This window comes from Danio rerio, chromosome 18, assembly GCF_052040795.2.
Source record: "Danio rerio strain M-AB ecotype USA chromosome 18, GRCz13ab, whole genome shotgun sequence".
NCBI lineage: Eukaryota > Metazoa > Chordata > Actinopteri > Cypriniformes > Danionidae > Danio > Danio rerio.
This window is the reverse complement of record NC_141038.1, coordinates 17348784-17363676: the sequence shown is the minus strand read 5'-3', so window position 1 is coordinate 17363676 and position 14893 is coordinate 17348784. Positions and strand designations below refer to the sequence as shown.

The 14893-nt window shown below is 36.1% G+C and overlaps 1 protein-coding gene and 1 long non-coding RNA gene across 10 annotated transcripts in view; both read left to right on the top strand.

Moving 5' to 3' along the window:
- The window catches only part of LOC141378737 (uncharacterized), a 36185-nt gene extending 34667 nt beyond the window's left edge, over positions 1-1518 (top strand). Inside the window, exon 4 of the long non-coding RNA XR_015514836.1 lies at positions 1331-1518. This is a non-coding gene — a long non-coding RNA (uncharacterized LOC141378737). The remainder of the gene's footprint in view (positions 1-1330) is intronic.
- A 2221-nt stretch (positions 1519-3739) lies between these two features.
- The window catches only part of plekhg7 (pleckstrin homology domain containing, family G (with RhoGef domain) member 7), a 44615-nt gene continuing 33461 nt past the window's right edge, over positions 3740-14893 (top strand). For 6 of the 9 annotated variants that reach the window (XR_015514360.2, XM_087292216.2, XM_087292215.2 and 3 more), the window contains exons 1-3: positions 3742-3950; positions 9076-9940; positions 12997-13019. Coding sequence is in view for 8 of the 9 variants with exons in the window: in XM_087292216.2 (XP_087148342.1) it covers positions 9179-9940; positions 12997-13019 (785 nt within the window). In the remaining variant the exon portion in view is untranslated. 9 annotated transcript variants of the gene reach the window in all.

Below are 14893 nucleotides of genomic sequence, written 5' to 3'. Positions count from 1 at the left end.
TATATTATATATGTATATATTATGCTATACAAACACACAATAGGTTCATTTATTCATTCATGCACACCATCACTGGGAAACATCCATACACAGTCATACACTACAAACAATTTAGCCTATCCAATTCACCTATATCACATGTTTTTGGACGTGTGGAGGTAACCAGAGCACCTGGAGAAAACCCACGCCAACACGGGGAGAACATGCAAACGTCACACAGAAATGCCAACTGACCTAGCCGGGGCTCGACCCAGTGACCTTCTTGCTGTGAGGCGATTGTGCTACCCACTGCACCACAATGGGTTTATATGTAAATAGAAATATATTATGCAAAACTAGTTGATAGCTTTACCAGTGTTGCTGTAGATCTCCTCTGTGTGCTCCTGATATTGTTAACTCATTTAACTAACTTACTTTTCGGTTTAGTCCTTTTATTAATCAGGGGTCGCCACAGTGGAAGGAACCACCAACTTATCCAGCATATGTTTTTTTTTTACGCAGCGGATGCCCTTCCAGCCGCAACCCAACACTGAGAAACACCCATACACTCTTAAATTCACACACACTACGGCCAGTTTAGCTTACCCGGGGGAAACCCACACGAACATGTGAAGAACATGGAAACTCCACACAGAAATGCCAACTGACCCAGCTGGGGCTAGAGCTAGTGACCTTCTTTCTGTCAGGCAATTGTGCTACTCACTGCGCCACCATGCTGCTGGTATTGTTAACTGTTAATTGTTCTTGTCCTGGTATTGACTTGCACTCAAGTGGCAGTGTTGGGGAAAGCTACATTTGAAAGTAATGCATTACAGTATTGTTTTACTCCTGAAAAAAAGTAACTAGTTGCGTTACTTATTTACTTTTTATGGAAAGTACTGCGTGATGTTACTTTTGAGATACTTTTTAGTTACTTTTTCATACCTGCCTAAGGCTTGATCTCTTTCAGAACTTGCAGGGTATTTTTCTTTTTTAAAATAGAGGAGCTCTGCATTTAACAACACACTGTATAACCTACACATTCATTTACCTTTCAAAAACAAAAAAATAGAATAATGTTATCGCCGTGACGTGGTGGCGCAATGGGTAGCGATCTTGCCTCACAGCAAGTAGGTCGCTGGTTCGAGCCTCGGTTAGGTCAGTTGGCATTTTTTGTATGAAGTTTGCATGTTCTTCCCGTGTTCGTGTGGGTTTCCTCCGGTGCTCCAGTATCCCCCACAAGCCCAAAGACATGTGTTACAGGTGAATTGGGTAGGCTAAATTGTCCGTAGTGTATGTGTTAGAATGAAAAATGTATGGGTATTTCCCAGTGATGGGTTGCAGCTGGAAGGGCATCCGCTGTGTAAAACATATGCTGGAAAATGTTGGCGGTTCATTCTGCTGTGGCGACCTCTGATTAATAAGAGACTAAGCCAAAAAGAAAATGAATGAATGATTGAATGAGAATAATGTTATTTTTTTAGAACATCCTGATAGACATGCCATATATACAGATTAATAAAAAAAAGTTAAAAGTTTCGATCAGTGTTTGCTAATTTCTCATTGAGTGTGATTCAACGTGGTTATTTTAATTTTAATTCAGCAAACTAATTTTAAAAAATGTGTTCATCTAAAAAAGTAACTTGAGTTAAGCATTATTTTACTTGTTACTTAGAAATATAATATTATTACATAACTTGCGTTACTTGTAATGTGTTACAACACTGCCAAGTGGGTTTAAACCTTTGTGTACTTGATGTTTTAGACTTAGTACAAGGAATGTAGTAAAAAGCATCCACTCACATCCAATGTAGGAACAGAAAATACTATAAAAGCCATTGGCAGTTTCCCCCAATATTGTTCAATTTATTGTTCAACAGAAAAGATAAATTCCTAAAAGTGAAGAACCTCTTGAGTGTGAGTAAATAAAGAAAATCTTAGGTAAAAAATATTTCTTATTTAATAATACAAAATATATAGTAATATATTTATTTTAATATATTTATAAGTTGTATTATTGTATTATAACCTAAATTACAGCTCTTATATTGATTATAAAATCTATAAAAATTATTTAGTTTTTAAAATATTATCTCATGTTTTTATTCAATTTTATTTATTTGTATATTTTTACTTTTCATTTTTCTCTAAACTTTTCCACATCTATTTATCTATCTATCTATCTATCTATCTATCTATCTATCTATCTATCTATCTATCTATCTATCTATCTATCTATCTATCTATCTATCTATCTATCTATCTATCTATCTATCTATCTATCTATCTATCTATCTATCTATCAGCTTTAATTTTCTCCCTGATTTGCTCATTCATTTATATATTAATTCATTGTACAAGCACAAAAAATGGCTAAATAATCATTGTAAACCATTCAGCTAGTGGTTTGGAAACCATATTAGCAAGTGATTTTATGTTATATATATTCAGTAAAGACTCAAATAGTCCAAACTTGGTTTATTTACTTGCATGGATTAAATACTTTAGATTGTTTTAAAAAAGAAATCACAGTAACCTAATTGAGTTACCACTCTACGAGGTGTACATCTAAAGGCTTGTCTTCCTATAGTGGGTTTTTAACAGATATGTTTGAAGTATTCATTTTTAAACTCATGTGTATACTAATGATATAAATTACTGATTGTGATAGTGATTATTGTTCCATTTAAAAATGGTAAATTAAATTATTTAGTGGTAAATTTGTTAAACTAAGGTAATTAATACATAATATCTACTATTTTAATTAATGCATAATTTTACATTCGTTCATTCATTGATGTATGGCCTTTTTGTAATTCAGCATCATTATGACATAATATTTCTACCTTTTTGGGACATTTTCACAGCATTAGATTTATTTAAACTCGCCTGTACTGCCATCTAGTGTCATGATGAACGAAATGATAAAAAAGTCACATGGTCACATGGATTGTTTGATTTTTTTGCATGTCAAAGATTTTTTGGGGGGTTATAATTTTACAGCTCCATCCACCTAAAATGCACAGGCCTAATTTAAAATTAAAATATATTGCCAACATTTTTTTTTTTAGAAATGTAAAAATGTAAATGTATGACACTTCTAGAAAATATATATAAATATAATTTGAACAATTAAATTATCCAAAATGCATTGCAAGCCTATTCATACAACCCTGAATAAAACTTTTCCAGCAGCTTATTCGTAATTAGTCAATAATTTAATTAATTTTTACTTTAATAAATGAAGTTAGCCTACTAATAACACATATTTTTCAATAAATCTGACTTACAAGGTCATGTACAACAGTTCTTTGTACAGCCAGCAATCCAATTTTATATCGGCCTATTACATGTTCTTACCAAGTAACTAACTATCTAAATAAGTGAACAACAACTTGGCTGATCTCCGCATCAACCCGATCACGTGGCCGAAAACTAAGATGCTTGACATTTGCTCAGAGTTTCCATGAGGTTTGTGTGAAAACGTCTACGACATTAGTGGTTACCTGTCATTTACCTTCCTTCTTGACGATCACCCTAAAAAGAAACACGAGGTCATCATCACGCAGTACGGTCAGGGTATATCTGGTACACAAACACACACACATAGCCTACATATCAACACAATACAGCTACGCTCCACCTCCAGTGACCTTAGGCAACAAGGCACAGAGAGAGAGAGTGAGTGAGAGAGTGAGTGAGAGAGAGAGAGAGAGAGAGAGAGAGAGAGAGAGAGCAAACCTCCTTCTCTCACACACACACACACAAGACAAGTACCTGCTGAACCACACAGTCTGTTTATGCACTCACTCCTCGTTCGCTTTATTAGACTCAAACAGGCAGATTTTGTGTAACATTTTGCTTAAAAGCATCCGGGGTGAAACATTGTAGCCTACTTTTATCCTCCAGCTCGTTTCCCTCCTCCAGCAGCAACAGCCGCCCGAATCGCAGAACACCCGGGAACAACTGAGGTAAGTGAGATATACTTCAATAATGGAGAATGTTGTGTTATTTATGACTTATCCTAATAAAAACAGACAAATAAGTTATTTTGCTGCATGTTTTCTATAGCGTAGCATGCCTTTGACTTGTTTTTTTTAATGAGGAAAAATGTGAAATTGTATCATATTTAATGTAAACCTACACTAGTTGCCCGCTATAGAGCAGGATCAGTTGCCTTTGTTTCTCACGCTGCTCTGTCACACAGTTTCTTTATTCACTGCATTACAATAAGCTTTCCACAATAATTCAGTGTATTCAAGGACATTTTGTCTCTGATAAAAACGGGTAATGTTTGATATAATCGATCGATAACAGGACTGTGTATGTCCTGGGTGTGTGTCTTTGGGTTACTTTAGCATATAGTTTTTAAGGATGGGTAATGAAAATATGATAGTAACCTGAGAACAGAGTTTTAAATTAAAAAATAATATATATCGATATTGAATACTATAATGATTATTGTTGCTATTTAATTTATTATTATTATTATTATTATAATTATTAATATTATTATCATTAATTAATATTACCTTGAAGTTCTATTTTAAAACTTTACCTTTATATTATATTATATTCATTTTCTTGTCGGCTTAGTCCCTTTATTAATCTGGGGTCGCCACAGCGGAATGAACCGATGAATCCAGCAAGTTTTTATGCAGCGGATGCCCTTCCAGCCGCAACCCATCTCTGGGAAACATCCACCCTCACATTCACACACACATTCATACACTAAAGACAATTTAGCCTACCCAATTCACCTGCACCACATGTCTTTGGACAGTGGGGGAAACCGGAGCACCCGGAGGAAACCCACGCGAAGGCAGGGAGAACATGCAAACTCCTCACAGAAACACCAACTGAGCCAAGGTTCGAACCAGCGACCTTCTTGCTGTGAGGCGACAGCACTACCTACTGCGCCACTGCCTCGCCTATATTATATTATATTATATTATATTATATTATATTATATTATATTATATTATATTATATTATATTATATTATATTATATTATATTATATTATATTATTAAGTGGCTCAGTGGTTAGCACTGTCACCTCACAGCAAAAAGATTGCTGGTTCGAGTACTTGCTGGGTCAGGTGGCATTTCTGTGTGGAGTTTTGCATGTTCTCCCTGTGTTCACATGAGTTTTCTTTGGGTGCTCCAGTTCCCCCCACAATCCGAAAACATGCGCTATAGGTGAATTGAATAAACTAAATTGGCTGTAGTGTATGTGTGTGAATGTGTGTATGCATGTTTCCCAGTACTGGGTTGCAACTGGAAGGGCATCCGCTGTATAAAACATATGCTGGATAAGTTGGCCGTTCATTTCACGTGGTGAGCCCTGATAAAGGAACTAAGCCAAAGGAAAATGAATGAATGAATAAATATTAATATATTATATCACTATATAGCCAACTACTTAATCCAAGACTTATGCATAAACAAGAAATACATAAGAACATGAAAACATTAGCTTTCTACTGTTGCTCAGGAACGCCAGGCTTGTTTAGACCAAATATACTATAAAAAATATTAACCCTGTCACTTTTTTAACAGGCTGGCTGATGGCACAATAAATTTAGTAACATGTAAAGATACTTTCTTACAGAATATATCAACATAGGCAAAAAGCTTAAGGTCTGACAACATAAATTTAACATACAAGCATATTTGTTCTTGAAAGTGTACTGTATATTTATGATATGTCCCATATGTTTTGGTTAATCTTATAGTCAAAACATTGATAAAGTGAATATTTTAAAGCCGATATTATCGAAAAAGGATATTTGTGCATTATCAATATTCTAAGAAACAAGTTGTAGGTTTATGACCTTATAAGCTCGTGCTTGTAATGACTGTAAAATATTTTAAAAGGGCGCAATCAAGGTTGAAACACCAAAGCCTTGAATTTAATAAGCATGTATGTATTTAAAAGAAATATACTTTTAAAAATCTAAATTCTAAATAGAAATTGCATTGTTTTATATGAGTCAGTGTCTGCATACTGCATTGTGGAATAGTGTATATCACAGACACTATATATGCAAACAATACAAAAAGTTAGAAAATAAACATGCAGGATATTTAAGTTTATATTGGCATATAATAATAATAATAATAATAAAAATAATAACACTTTTTGTAATGGTTTTCTTAGAATCAAAGTTCTACAAGGGAAAATACGAACACTACAAGGCAAAATACCAATAATAGCAGAAACAGCACAACAATAAAAAGATTAACCATAAGATAGAATAAAAATATACAATAGGATATGTGCAAAATAGACTAGAAGGCTACAATATCAGAAATATTTCTTTAAATACGCTGAATGAATGATAAATATAGCCTGTCTGAGAATGTGGTTAAAATAATCCTTCTGGATTGCTTGCTTGAAAATTGCATAACATTAATAGTGGCTTTCATTGTCTGGGTGCTTAACTTCATATGTATTGGTGAATGCGCACATTTAATCTCATTGGTGTGCAAAATGTAAACTGAGGGGTTTAAAATAGTTTTTGACACTTTTAGATAAGCAATGCTTACACTTTCAAAATGTACATATTTGCACCTTACGTACACCTAAATGATGCATATTACTGCTTTAAAGATTCATACAGTATTGGTAATACCTAAAGTTTTCATATTAGTATCTACATTCAGTTGTATATATTTGTACCTTAAAGGGCACCTATGATGAAAATCAGCTTTTGTAAGCTTTTCGGACAGACCTGTGTGTAGGTCTAGTGTGTCCACAGTCATATTGCTGTGATATAAACACAATAAGTCTCTTTTTTTAAATTTCCTGATGTTAAAAGAGGACCCAAATCCCTCCTTTTTTGAGGCCCACCGCAACATGACGTAAGAGTGCGGGTTTCCCCACCCAAGAATTGATTGACAGGTACCATGTCTCCTTAATAACTTGTGTACACATGTTCACAGAACATTTTTTGCAAAGAAACTGGGATTAAAACATGTTACAACTTTCTATGATCAGCTGCACCTGAATAATAATTTTATAAGTTTATAACATTTTTAAAACAGTGCATGCTTGAGAGTAAAATCAATATGTAATTCTTAACTATTAAGAATGGTGCATGGTGTCAGTGAATGCGCATATGTGTGTGTGTGTGTGTGTACTGCATTTGTGTGTGTCTCATCCTTTCAGAAAGGCTTGAATAAACACAACAAATACGTAAAATAAAGTTACTTGGTTTTTTGACCAATGACCTTATTTCAGCTTCATCCGAGTCTGTCTCTATCACTGATGGCTGTTTATCTGACATAAAGCAGGAGAAACACACACACATGTTGGAGCGGTGGGTGGGGAAAAGCAGCTTATTTGCATTTAAAGCCACAGGCTACAAAAACAGCTACAATGTATTGAAACACCAAAATGGGCCAATTCTACATTATATAATAAATGATCTGATGGGTATTTTGAGCTGAAACATTAAAGGAGACTCCAAAGTCTTATCTTACATCTTGTAAAAGGGGTAAAATAGGTGTCCTTTAAAGTTCTTATTACTACTTAGGAAATATTACCAATTTCTGTTGCAAAACTTCTTTTGGTTTAGCTTGTTTTTTCTTTTAGTGCATCGCATTGGTGGAATTTGACATCACAATCTGTTATGCCTAGTTTAGACTGCGTGATTTTAGCCCCGATTTTGGGCAGGCAGGTTTTGAGAAATCAGGCAGGTTTTCAGAAATCGCAGACAAATGTCTGAAATCACAGGTAAAACTGTGCTCGTGCACGTGAGTGACAATCACACAGTATGAACTATCAAAGACACAATCTGAGAGAATCGCAGATGAGTCGCCGATGCCTGCGAGATATTTGGCATGCTAAATATCCGGAGCTGTCGGCGATTCAAATCATGCCGTGTGAAATGAGTTTTGACTGAAAATAACATCGACGATCGCCTACAGCCAATAAGAGAGCAGCATCCACTTGTGTATGTGTGTGTATGCCTGCAGGCCAGCGGGAGGTTGGGGGAGAAGTTAAAAGCGCTTATTTTCGGTTTATTTGGACCCACGAAATGGAGGAAAAACTAGTGGAGGTTTGACATGACTGAGGAGCACCCGTGTCTGTTTGACTTTCATACAGAAAGTTAAAAAAGAAATTAATTTATTATCAACTTAAGTTAAGGAAAAATGGCTAATTCCCTTCAAACCCAGGTGAGCAAATATGTACATTTTCTAACCCATCAAAGGCTTCTTTCTCATTATGTAGTTAATAACAAAAGATATACTACATGTTTTTGGCTGTGAGACGTGGTTTGGACGAAGTTGTCCGCGATTCTTCCTATTGTAAAGTCATGCAATGTGAAAGCCCCTGTCGCCGATCCATCTTGCAGTGTAAACAGCAGCGACGAAACGCTAGCCCAGATAGTCATGCAGTGTGAAAACATCTGTGACACGACTACTTTAAAAATCATGCAGTCTGAACTCGGCATTAGAGATGGTGTATTATTTAATATATTTAAGTATAATTTTAAGAAATTGCTTCTTAATAATCAAAATTCCAAACACACATTTTGTGCTCTATTGTTGTAGTTGCGGTTGTTTTTTTTGTTGTCCATTAAGGTTTTGTTTATAGTCTGAATTTATATTTTTATTGGTATAGGCCTTTAACACCTGACAAAGGGACTAACAAAACTAATCTTTGCGCTAATTTTAGAAAATTTAAGTTCTTAAAGAATGTTGATTAATTAACTAAAAAAATAAGGAAAAAAATACCCAAAAGAAATTAATACCTACATATTAGAACCTTATGAAGGACATGGATCTACCCAATAACAGATTTAATTGATTTTGTTGTAGGTTGTTTACCATTATTAACTAAAAAAAAAAGCTTATTTTATCCATATAACTATTTGTTTTTAAAAAATGTAATCACTTTTTTGTTAACTTCTTTCTGTTGGGTCTTAATCATAAACTTCTAGTTAACACTCTGTTTCATTGGGTTATCTAAAATTTGGAGATTACTTGGGTTTAAAATAGGCATACTGTACAGGACTAGTTCTGCAAGAGTTCAAATAAACATAGTGGGTGGCTTTTCTAATCCTTTCTTGCTTTTCTGAAACTCCAGAGACATCGGATTGGACACATTTTTGTGGGAATGACTCAAGCCAAACTTGCATCTGATTCCTAATCTGTCTTCATTCGTGGGATATAATGCCAGATTACTCAAGATGACGGAGCTGAATTATGCTTTCATAAGTGAAAACAGGAAGGAAGTGGATAAAAGTTTGGACTGGAGTTATATAGACTGGCATGACAAGAAAATGGTAAAAGGGACGGATGCTCAGACCCAAACCCAACATGTTCATAGCAAGGACATAGACACACAAACGACTAATCCTTGCACAATGCGAATAAATTTCGACAGCACGTCATCAGGCATGAAATTAGGTTCTGTGACAACGTCAAATTGCACGTCTGGGGACTTGATCACTCAGGAGATTCACAGACATTCCCCGGCCCCCATCTCCCCATCCCAGACTCAGAGGAGGATGCCCTTGCCGTTACACACTCCGAATTTTCATAGACATTCCCCAGCCTGCTGCTCCACATCCCCGGCTTTATGGAGGTCATCCGGGATGTCATACTCTGTGGATTTTCACAGACATTCCCCAACCCGCATCTCCACATCCCCGACTCTGAGGAGGATGAGGAGCACCAGAATCTACAACCGGGAGACCAGCAATCCAGCCAAGCCTTTAAGAGAGGAGTCTTCAACCCCAATGAGTCCACATTCTTCATTTTTTCGAGAAAAATCTCCACTGGCGGCGGATGAGGAGAACAAGAGTCCTGAATCTTCAGTGACTCCAGGGACAGTTCGTACACACAGATCACAGACACTTGACAATGGTTCCATCTGCAAAAGCAAAGAGTCTTGTGATTCCAAAAAGCCTGCTTCGGACAAAGAGAGCACTACTGATGACAATGAGCAGGTATACAATGAGTTTTAGATCATCTTACCCTAAAGAGAAACAACAGATATGTGATATTTATATAATAAGATATGTATTGTTGTTTTGGTATTATTATTTATAAAATATTAGTTTTTTATAAATTTTATAATTTGGGTTTATTTGTTAATGTTTCTGTTATTGTTTGCTTAATTGCTCCTTTAAAGGGGTGGTCCACTATGGTATCATATTTTAAACTTTAGTTGATGTGTAATGTAGCTGTGTGTACATAACATCTCTGAATGTAAGATGCTCAAAGTTCTGTGTTCAAAATTCCGCTCAAAGTGGCTTTTACAGAGTTAGCTTAGCAAAGCCTACAGAGAACGAAGTTTGGGGACTTTAAAAAAAATACATCTGAGCTAGTGAGATCACAAACGCTTCAGGTAACGCGTATTCCCCACGTGCATAAACGATGTGCAGCGAAGTGGCATCCTAAAATGCTGCTTGAATGCTGCTATTTTCACAGAGCTTGTTCTGATTCTGTATTTGGGCTTCCAAATGACATGACACAAAGAGAGATGTGCTTACAATTTAACTTTAATTATCCAAAGAATTATAAAAAAAATATATAGCTAGCATTTGACAAAGGACAGCTTCAAGAATTTTAGTTCATTGTTGGATTCGGCTAAAAGTCAGCAAAGTAGGAACAGTTGTGAGTCACAACCTGTTAGTATTTATTGGTTAAAATTGATCCATTACATGCATAGTTTCAAACGCTAAGGGTATATTGTTAAGGGTATATTTTAACAATGACGGAAGCAACGGAAATGCTGTTTGGCAACGCTAACAATTTAGCTACAAATCCATATTTATTCGTCAAACCGCTGTAAACACCTCTCTTTCTCTGCATTCTATATCTCAAATACTGAACCCGCAAAGGATATGTGAACATTTCATATTACTTACACATGCTTATTCTGAATATATATGAAAGACACTTGCTAGATTGTATTTTAGAGAGCAGGCGTGAGCTTTAGCTGTGTCCTCGGTGTCATTTTCTGTCTGGTTCAGGCTCAAACTGACATGGCTATGAGCTACTCTGACTGACAGTGTTTACATAGCGCAAAATCATGTGCTTTTAGGGGCATGACACTTTCTGGTGACATGGAGCCGATTTGCGAATTACAGCACATTATATTAGCGACCAATCAGAGCATCTTGAGGGTGGGAAGTTTCGAAGAAACAAGGTAATATGATAGTCGTTTTAATGTTAGCAGAGTAGCTGTATATAATGAAAGCAAGATATATGAAAAAATATTATTGATTTTATACAAATGAAGCATGAGCACACATTGCTTTGCATCTTATAAACACAACCAAGCCTTAAAAATACACTCCGGACCACCTCTTTAACATACACTCCAAAAAAATGACGCTTTCTGTTAAGCTGAAACAACGCAAGGTTTGAGGTTTTTTTCAACAACTTAATTTTTTCATGTTCAATCGCCTTGAATTTGTAAAAACGAATGAGTTAAACACAGCACAAATAGATTAAGTGGAATCCAGTGTGAGTTTTACAGTGTATATAAATAAATAAATAAAAAAATTAGGGAAGTTACCAAGACTGGTGACTTGGTGGCAAAGTAGGTAGCATGATTGCCTCTGGGAGCTCCGGTTTCCCCCCCAGTCCAAAGATATGCGCTATCAGTGAATTGAATAAGCTACATTGGCCGTATTATATGAGTGTGAATGTGAGAGTGTTTGGGTGTTTCCCAGTGTTTGGTTGTGGCTAGAAGGGCATCAAACATAAACATACAACATATGCTGGATAAGTTGGTTGTTCATTCCACTGTGGTGACCCCCGATTAATAAAGGGACTAAGCCAGGGGCGTCGCTGAGGCACGTGCCCCAGTAAAAATCGCCAGTGCCAATTAAATTTAATTCTCGGCCATGAGTCAGGTCTAGGACAACACACAACAGATAGTTCTATAAAGCATATTTTTTGTATTTTATTAAATTGTCTATAGAATTGTATTATATATATATATATATATATATATATATATATATATATATATATATATATATATATATATATATATATATATATATATATATATATATATATATATAATTTTATTATTTATTTATTTTTATCTTTTTGGAGGGGGTGCTGTGCCCCAGTAGAGCTTTATGTCTAGCAACGCCCCTGGAATAAGCCAAAAAGAAAATGAATGAATGAGTTACCAAGACTGCATTTCACCCAAAAAGCTTATCATTTACTCTCCTTATATGGTCTAAACTTGTACGAGTTTCTTTCTTCTGTTGGACACAAAAGAAGGTTTTCTGAAGAAAGCTAAAAATCTTTAACCATTGACTTTGGAAATCAATGGGTGCCAGCTACCATCATTTTTCAAAATATCTTCTTTTGTGTTCAACAAAAGAAAGAAATTCAAATAGGTTTTTGAACAAGTGAAGGGTAAGTAAATGGTGGCAGAGTTTTCATTTTTGGGGAACTCCCTTTAAGCTTTTACAAAGCAGTTTTTGTTGTAGTTGACAAAATCAACCCTTGTCTCCATCACCACATCAGTGTTTATTTGATTAACGGCCTGTATACTATCCTTTAGATAACAATCAGATTCATCAACAACGATAAGTCATCTTTTTTCCATGCAGCTTGTAAATCACCAGCAATAGCCTTTCCGCTTTTATCAAAGAATGCCTCTTGCATCGTTCCCCTTCGACCTCCCGAGGTACTAGTTCACAATAAGAGCTTCTGACAGCAATTGAATCAGCAGCTTCATGCACTGGCAGCTTCGTTCCATTCACTCCAGTCAGCAATCATCAAATAATGGAAGGGTCAGTGTAGGATCAGAAGTATAAAAGCCAAGCCCTATTCACTCCATCCATACATTCACCAAGCCTTCCCCACAATGGACTGAGATATCAGTAGATGTGAGACCTTCAGAGGTCTTTTTAGCTCACAACAATTGTGTGACGGGATCCTCTGAAATTGATATCATGTTTACTTGATGACTAGGGTTTTGCTGTCTCCAAGTACTTTGCTCACGTTTTTCTGTATCTGCTTTTGATTACAGGTCAAGGATCCATGTCATAAAAGGTAGGTGAGCTGTTTCTAATCTAAAGTTTTGCATAAGCCATTCACTATTTGCATGTAAGCCATATTTTTGTCCTAGTCATTTTGGTCTGTCAAAGTAACATTTCCCTGTTCACTTGTTTCTCAACATCTACCATTTGAAAAGTTGTGTCATTATTCATGGAATTTGTTTTCGTTTGTGATAATGAGGTCAAAGCGGGACACTTTTTTTCAGCAGAGCGCCACCATGCTGGCGCAAGGGGGAGCTGGGATTGTAGGACGTTCATTGTTCATTGTGTTGCCGCTTTGTTAGCTGCGCATGAACTTTTAAAGGAGAGTTATTAGAAATCCATCGTTCGGCCCAGACAAACTCTCATTAGTGCCACTTTTCCCCTCGTAGGGCCCTCTTTGCTTGGGCCACGCTCATCTTTTCAGCGGTGGATAATTAGGCAGCTATTGTGGCCTTAATTACAGTATGGCACCGTCTGATTGCAGTGCTCATCTCTGGACGCCGATTGGATGGGACAGTTATGTTAAGGGGGCATCATTATTCTGTAGAGGTGCGAGGACAAAGCTCCCTTCTTTGTGGCCGGGATGGTCAAGATAGAGGACTGCTTCATTGTAGGCCTGCATTGTGGATTCGCCTCTAGATAACAAGCCATTAGCAGTGACCTGTTTTTAATGTCGGTAAAAAGGACTGACTTTTTACCGGTAGGGTTTCAAAGCCTGATGCGGTGGCATTTGTGTTTCTGTTTGCTCTTGCAAAAGAGAAGTAGGAAGTGCAAATAGTGAACACATTAAGCCTTTTATTAGCTGCTGTATCTCCAGAAAGGTCCAAAAGTTTGAAAATAATGAAGTAGAAGGTTAATAAGGAAGTATGTGTTGGGTTCATTGTGCCAGGTGGCGTGGGAATGGGTGTTCCCTTTATAGTGCTGAAGAATTTATATCTCATAGCTGTATTGGTTTATGGTTCAATATTCATTGCAATGAACACTGAATGACTGATAAAAGTATCTGCGTTTGTTGTTGTGTTTAGTTCTTCAGTTTGGATAAGTGTAGTGTTGTCTAGCCAGACCTTCAGACTGGTGACCGAAGGTCTGGACTCGTTGGCCAAGAAACACTTAGAGGATGTTTGATTGATATGTGAAACAACCTGTCAGAGTTTATTTTGTTCAGTGTCATGTAGGGCTGAAAGATTAATCCACTGTAATTTTCATATGCATTTTTTTAGTAAAGCTGGTTCTAGGAAATCTCCATGTTTCCACGCATGTTTTTGAACAGAGCAGCATTGTCTTTGGTCTCTATTTTAATGATCTAAGCGCAAAGTCTAAAGCGCATGCCGCAAAAGCATTAGAGGCATGTCTGAATCCACTTTTGCTATTTTAAGGATGGAAAAATATGGTCTGTGCCCTGGCGCATGGTCTAATAGGGTTGTGCCCTGGCCCAGATTAAGAATTCAGAGGCCCCTGGGCACAATGTCTTGCAGGCCCCCTACCTGGCCACACCTTTATAGTTGGAATTTTTTTTTAATCAATATAATATTTTTTAAATAAATTGAATATATAATGTATTGCCTGCATTTTTAAATTATATATGCTCTATATATAGATTTAACTTATTTTTAAAGCATTTAAAGCACACTTTAGAAAAAAATACCAATAAAACTCGTGAAAATTTATGGATTTTAATATACTTGTTCAAATTCTCTGAAGCAGTACTAAAAATGTATATTTAAGGGTATTTTTAATGTATAACTTCTACAAACTTATTATGCATATTATTTGAATATAACACCTCTCCAATCCAGTTCTATGAATCTGAGTCCTCCATTATACACACACTTATTAATGATTCCCAATTATCTTCCTCATGATGAAGCGTAGGGAAAATCTAATATT